This window comes from Amphiprion ocellaris, chromosome 4 (genome assembly GCF_022539595.1).
Source record: "Amphiprion ocellaris isolate individual 3 ecotype Okinawa chromosome 4, ASM2253959v1, whole genome shotgun sequence".
NCBI lineage: Eukaryota > Metazoa > Chordata > Actinopteri > Pomacentridae > Amphiprion > Amphiprion ocellaris.
Genome location: NC_072769.1, coordinates 8,498,717 through 8,505,440, shown reverse-complemented (window position 1 = coordinate 8,505,440; position 6,724 = coordinate 8,498,717). Strand labels below are relative to the sequence as shown.

The 6,724-nt window shown below is 43.0% G+C and overlaps 1 protein-coding gene across 1 annotated transcript; it reads right to left on the bottom strand.

Moving 5' to 3' along the window:
• Positions 1 to 764: 764 nt before the first annotated feature.
• dusp5 (dual specificity phosphatase 5) lies at positions 765 to 6,444 on the bottom strand. The gene is made up of 4 exons (XM_023289935.3): positions 5,982 to 6,444; positions 4,939 to 5,078; positions 3,987 to 4,206; positions 765 to 1,563 (listed from the first exon to the last, which is right to left on the bottom strand). Exons 1-4 carry the CDS (start codon positions 6,343 to 6,345, stop codon positions 1,157 to 1,159), a joined length of 1,131 nt encoding a protein of 376 aa, XP_023145703.2. The 5' UTR covers positions 6,346 to 6,444; the 3' UTR covers positions 765 to 1,156.
• Between the last annotated feature and the right edge of the window lie 280 nt (positions 6,445 to 6,724).

Genomic DNA, 6,724 nt, shown 5'->3' with positions numbered 1-6,724 from the left:
GTGAAAACGGGGTTGCCGGAATAAATGTTTACTAAATACTGTTTCGTGCTGATATAAATGACACGAAAGCAGACTATTACAATATCAGAGTTTTAGAAAAGCATGTGCGTTTTCTCGCGGTGTGCTGTATGGTAACAACGCATTCGACAAAGTTGCTATTTATTCACCTACCTATTTGTAAAGTTGGTACAGTCAAACTGGGTCTCTCTGGGCGCCAAACGCAGTCGTTATCGTCTTCCTGTCTCACCGGTAGGATTAGTAGTTATGATAGTTAACTAAATTAGTTAAGCTAGACTAAACTTATTAACCGAATAAAGCAGCTGTTAATTCACAATTATAATATTGACAATTTATTGTATCTTAAGAAAACACAGAACTGATCTGTTTTGAATGTGGTTATTGATTTAAATTCTACTTCCGGGGGTTCCAAAATCAATGATACCATTAATTCAAGTGTTTGTGGTTTAAAGTTTCCGTAGTTTAAGATAATTGAATGGTCAAAACTTTGGGTATATGCAGTCTGACTTTTACTAAGCACATAAGCATAAGTTGTTCATAAGGGCCATGCTGAAGTCACTGCAGGTGTCACTGTTCCTCTTTAGTTGTATTCAGGCCAGTCCACACACACAGTTCATTCACTGAATGCAAGGATTTTAATTATTTTTTCCTAGAAAAAAGTGCTCTTGCAGTTTATTTCTCACTCATGTAACCTACACACCATTCATACCACATGCACAATGCTTACAGTGATGACATAACCAAGGTTTTTTTTTTCGTGGTGAAAACATTTATTAAACACATATTAATATCCACATTATTGAAAAAACAGACCAATATTTTCAAATAAATTAAGTTTAAATGCCTGACTGTCTTTGTGACTAGGCAAATAAATCACAATATCAACCTAAGGCATGTATATTGCAGTTTATCACCGTGCTGTGTTGTTTCATCACTGCAGTTCAGAAGCCGGGAAAACAGCATTAATATCTGCAGCCCACAGATTTCATAGGCTTCAAGTCCTATGAAGTGAAAACCATTATCTTGACTCTTTGCTGATCTCCGGTCTATCTGCTCTGCCGGTTTCAACACCAGGCACACAGAGAGCATTGATTTTTTAAATATTTTCAAGTAAGACTACGAGCAGTCACAGTTCATTTTAAGGCAGTGCAGTTATTGGGCTCAGTTTGAACTGGTGGTGGACCGGGGACTGCAGGCAAGAGGTAGGGAGGGTGAACACGGATGGCTCAAAGTTTTTGGTGTTAAAGGTGGTGGTGAAGTCATTGGCAAAAAAGGAGGCAGACTCCGGGGCACAAGGTGTGGCCGGTTCAGGTGTGGCAGCTAGAGCCGGGGCATTGGACAGGACCTCAGACTCAAACTGCAGCAGCTGACCCATAAAACTGAAGTTTGGTGAGATGACCGCCCGGCGCTGCTTGATGATGTCAAAGGCTGCGTCCAGCCTCAGCTGCTGGGTCCTCATGATGTAGGCCATGCAGATGGTAGGTGAGCGTGAGATGCCTGCTTCGCAGTGTACCAGGACCTTTCCCCCTGATTGCTTCACATGATCTGGAATGAGAAGAATTGGACAGATTGTGGTGAGATGGGAATATTTTTTCTTTCTTTGATCATCAGCAAAGATGTTGCACAGAAACTTTGTGTCAAATTATTCATTAAAATGGTAAAACATGGGCTATAGTGTTGTTTCAGGGTTTATTTTTCATTTTGTTAGCGTCTCTGTAATTGGTATTTTAAAAGTCAAGTTATATGGTGGAGAGGAGACAATAAATCAACAAGGAGTTTCAACTATGTAATAACAAATTTAAAATCACATTTTAACTGTAATTCCCTACTTCTTACACCCACTCACCAATTACTATGAACACCTATTTAGTTTCTTTCTCTCTCTCTCTCTCTCTCACACACACACACACACACACACACACACACACACACACACACACACACACACACACACACACACACACACACACACACACACACACACACACACACACACACACACACACACACAGCAGCAACAGGATATTTTGGACAAACAGGAACATCCACTCTGTCAGTACGTTTAATTTGTGACAATACAGAAATACACACACATCCTATACCAGTTTCAGTATGGTGCACCCAAAAAGACACTTGTGAAGCTTGGCTTAGTCACGGACCGCAGCTGTACACAAGATTTTTTCTGCACTGCTGTGGGGGCGCTGGGTATTGCTGCAGTTTTCACGGTGGCACAGAGATGTGTGTTCTAATTTAGAGCTGCCGCTCTCCTACACACTTATCTGTATGTTCTAATGCCCACACACAAATCTACTTTCACTCATCTGTCTAAATGCCCCTCACGACACGTTTCAAGATTTTGTTGATTCTTAGAATTACAGCAAACACCTACGTGTCTCCTTTTTCTGTCTGTCTCGCATGCGAGTCTGATCTACCTATGGACACTTAGTTCCACAAAGCCACTGCAGACACCTACACTCTCTCTCTCTATAAAATAGAAGCTTTGAGGGCTACTTCTGCTTGTTTCTGAGTGCCACTGCAGCTAGAATGGCTGATTTCTGACTGCTCTGATCCCCAATAAACCACATGAATGAATTATGAAGCTCTATCTAGAGAGTAAGATGTAATGAGAGAGGGGCGGCAGCAGCAGCAGCAGCAGTGGGTGTTTTAATGACCATCCTTTGGCTGGAGACGTCATGACATGCTTCAGTGGCTGTTTTCATCCCGCAAGTCAATAATATTTATTATCTCCTCTGTGGGGCTTACATCAGTCACTAGGTCAGAAGGGTTTCCGATTTGCTGATTGATCTATTTTGAGTAACAGCTGTGATCATTTGTGCATGTCAAATTGCTTGGCAAGGTTGATGAATTTTGGAGGCCCTATTTAAATGTGGGCTAAACCTGTCCCTGGAACAATGTGTGGCCTTATGTAATACACAGCATTACAGAAAGGCACCCTAAATGTAGGCTGCATCCCCAAACAATGCACAATACCAACAATAGCAGCCACCCAATACAGGTCAGCAAAGCTGCTTGTGGGTGAGCTTTGTCCTTGGTTAGGCCTGGCTATAAATAGCCACCAGCACATTGTGTACATCTTTTGTTGCTGCTGATATTATCCAGCACCTCTCTCCTCTCCCACACACTCTTTTTTCCTCCGTTTGCTGCCCTGCTGGTCTCGGGTCCATCAGTGATTCCCACCTCTTAGCAATAAACAAATATGCTCCATTATTGTGTCTCAGTCAGCCATAGCATTTTATCTTCCAGGCATCTATCATAAATATCTGTTTATGTGTCAGTCAGCCCCCAGCTTCCTCCTCCTCCACTGTGCCATTACTAAACTCGGACAGCTCACCCAGTTGTCACACTAACTGGCCACACCCGGCAGCGTGTGATTTGGTCTGAGAGGCAGTGACGGCATGAAAGCGTCTTTTTCAAGTTAAGACGAGGGGGAGGAATGTAATGAAGGGAAGGAGGGAGGGAGGTCGGAAAAGAACCGGGGGGAAGTGAGCAAATCCTGAATGAAAGCAGACAGGCTGGATAAGGTTGTTGGAGGATTGAAGGCAGGCGATCAAGTTAAACTGATTACAGCTTGGCTCCTTATAGCTCTCTATTTGTGAATGGCAGCAGGTGAGAGGCACCGATAAAGGGGGCTTACTCGAAGACAATGAGGCATTTCAGAAATAAACGCACCTATGTATAGGTGTCGCTTCTGACTCAGCTTGGGTATTTTTCTAGGCTCCTTGGGGGGTGATGTTACATTATAAATAGGCTAAAGTCGATCTTATTCCAGGCAATGCCTCCTTCTTGGTGGTGTATTTATTTCCCTTCCTGTCTGGTTTGAGTGAGTGAACTATTCTGAGTTTAAGCTTGGAGAGGCATCTGCTTTATATGATAACTCTATCCATGCAAATGATGTCAAAATAATAATATCCGCACCCTAATAAAAGAACAACATTCACTGAACTCACCTATAAACTCTATGGCCTCCTGGAAGTGGGAGCTGATGTCAGCCATGTGGCTGTCCTCCACTGGGATCCACTTGTAGTCGTAGTGGCCCTTGGCCGGCTGCAGGTCCCTGCGTGACACGTTGAGCAAGGCTGTGATGTGAAGGTCGCTGAGATAGTCCTGTCTGGAGGCATGGTAGGCACTACCGAGGTAGAGGAAAGGCAGGATCTCTACAGGTTTACCCTGAGGTTGGAAAAGAGAGGAGGGAGGAAAATAGAGATGTGAGCCAAATACATACGCACCACAACACATGGCCTTCTAACAAGACATAACACTAGACTGCCAGCCTTGATGCATCTGCTTTTACCCACACACCCCTGAGAAAATGCACCAATTTTTCAAGCCACAACATCCAAGCACCTGCCAACAGCACATCATCTGCAGAATGAATGCACAGAAATGCATGAAGCTTATAGAGTGCTGGATTCCCCCTTTAATTTAAACCAGTGAGCCAAATTCCCTCACAGAGTGTCGACAACAGACACAATAGAGTGTTTTTCTGATACCCATGTTTTCTGTTTGGCCAGTGGACAAGATGGAAGAAAGGTCAGAGATTAAAGAGTGTTTTTTTTGTTTTGTTTTGTTTTTTTTTGATTCTGTGGGGAGTCCTGACATCAGCTGAGCTTCAATGAGCTCTCCTTTGGAGCCAAATATAAAAAGGCTGCTGAAGTGAAGTGAAGGTCAGAGAATATCATACATAAGTTGAGAACATGTTTTGATGGGCTGATGCCAAATATAAGTTTCTCTGATGTCAGCATGGTTTGGATGTGTGTCTGTGTGTGTTTTATTTTTCTTTCTTTCTTTTTCTGGATAAGTCTAAAAATAAAACCTGACAGTAGCTGTGCGCCCTGTGGCTGCGTGTGGGAGTCAGAGAGAGGAAGGGAAGTTCTGTATTGTAAAAGGGTGTTTCCATACCTGATCGTAATCTGGTTTGTGGTGAGAAAGCTTCTCGCTGTGGTTGTTGACTCTTTTCTCGGTTTCAGTTCCGCTCTGGTCAATGGTTTTCACCTCAGTGCAAAGTTCAGGGTATTGAGAGTGGAAATTCTCGTATCCTCCTGAGAGGGAGAGAAGAAAAAACATGAACACACACTTTAAAAAATAAGCTTACAATAATACGACCTCCCCTACTCCCCCTGACACATACATCTTGTGAAATGGCATCATTTATGAAACAGTCTTAACACCGGATTATAACCTTTATAACCTGATTATAGGCGCGTAATTAATTACAGGAGCCCGCACTAAAAGGACCGGTAATCCGTTTAGGCCAACATCCTGAGAACGCTGAAGTGACAGACGGAGACGGATGTGTTTTAACACATTATCACAATCCCAATTTAACTAAAGTAGATTCTTCGGAGGGCAATGAATTTTCGTTTTTATGTTTCATCAACGAAAGTCACTGCGCCGCCAATTTGCTTGCGCTTCTCACGCACTGACTCATCCGCTCCATTGACGCACGCAGGACATTTGTGTCTCCAAGAAGTGAGAGAAAAATGTCGGTTGCTTTCAATAAAGGCAAAAAGGACAGTAAGAGAAAGATGGCTTGGCTTTGACACTGACACTGTTGAGGTTATTAGAAAAGTATCACATCATTGTTCTTTAATAAAAAAAAAAGGGGGGGGGGGGTTAGTTGTCCACAGTTGAAAAAAATGTAGCCTTAAAATCATCTCTTTACGCACGAGTTTCAAGTATATTAAGATTATTTTTGGTATATTCTGAACAGAACATGAGGTATAAACTAATTGAAGTTTGACTCTAAAGTAAGATTTCCATCATTAAAAGTGAATAAATAACAAAACACTCATAAAAAGTTGGATTAAATATGAAAAAGTTAAGCTCAATGTCACCTGAAAGCCCAAATTATCCTACTTAAAAAAAAAAAAAAAACAACTAAGCAAACTGACAATATCTTGACTTTTCTAGATTAAAAGAGTTTAATTTCCCAAAGTTCTCACCTTTCAGGAAACAGATGTTTGCCCCGCTCGCTAGATGTGAGAGCGTGTTTATTACTATTTGTGCTACACTGTCCTTTTTCAGTTTTTGCCAGTGGGACGTCCGGTCATCCAGAGCTACGATAGTCGATATGCTCCCCTCCCGAAGCCGAAACAGGGCTCTCTCGTCCGGGATGACGAACTGCAGAGGCACCGGTCCTCCCCGGGATCTCCGGACCACCACGGAGTTGAGATTGACATTGACAGAGCCTTTGATATTGGAGTTCGTGAATGAGAAATAAGGTCGGCAATCCACAATAAGGCAGCTTCCACACTCCTTCCTGATGATCTTCCTCAGACGCCGGCAGTCTATGCTGGAGACTTTCATTTTTGACGTTCAGTAGTTTGTTATTATTGCCTAAAGAATTAAACTGGATTAGTCCTAAATACGGGCGAGCGAAGAGCCCCGTGTGCGTCTGTGCCTACATTTCCTCCAAGGGGATTCCGGCCGATCAGTTTTATGTGAATGGGACCTCCGGCGCGTGACGTCACGAACCATATATGGACACCGGCGAGGAGTGAACGTAGGAAAAACCCCGCCCACCACGATGAGTCGGCTGTGACTCCACCCGCAGGGCCTTGTAAATAAGAAACTACACTTCTGCGGTGCGTTTGATTCAACCATTACTCACAGCGTGTCTTCTGCCGGCTCCTACTCCTTCCCTTTCAGTTTCAGGCTCAGCGACCATTAAAAGGAAAAAAAACAA

Bases quoted from the DNA above. Each gene is read 5' to 3' on its own strand.
- dusp5 (XM_023289935.3), bottom strand. From the start codon at position 6,345: ATGAAAGTCTCCAGCATAGACTGCCGGCGTCTGAGGAAGATCATCAGG. The intron at 5,079-5,981 runs GTGAGAACTTTG...TCTCCCTCTCAG, and splicing joins AAACATCTGTTTCCTGAAAG to GAGGATACGAGAATTTCCAC. The intron at 4,207-4,938 runs GTATGGAAACAC...TTCCAACCTCAG, and splicing joins ACAAACCAGATTACGATCAG to GGTAAACCTGTAGAGATCCT.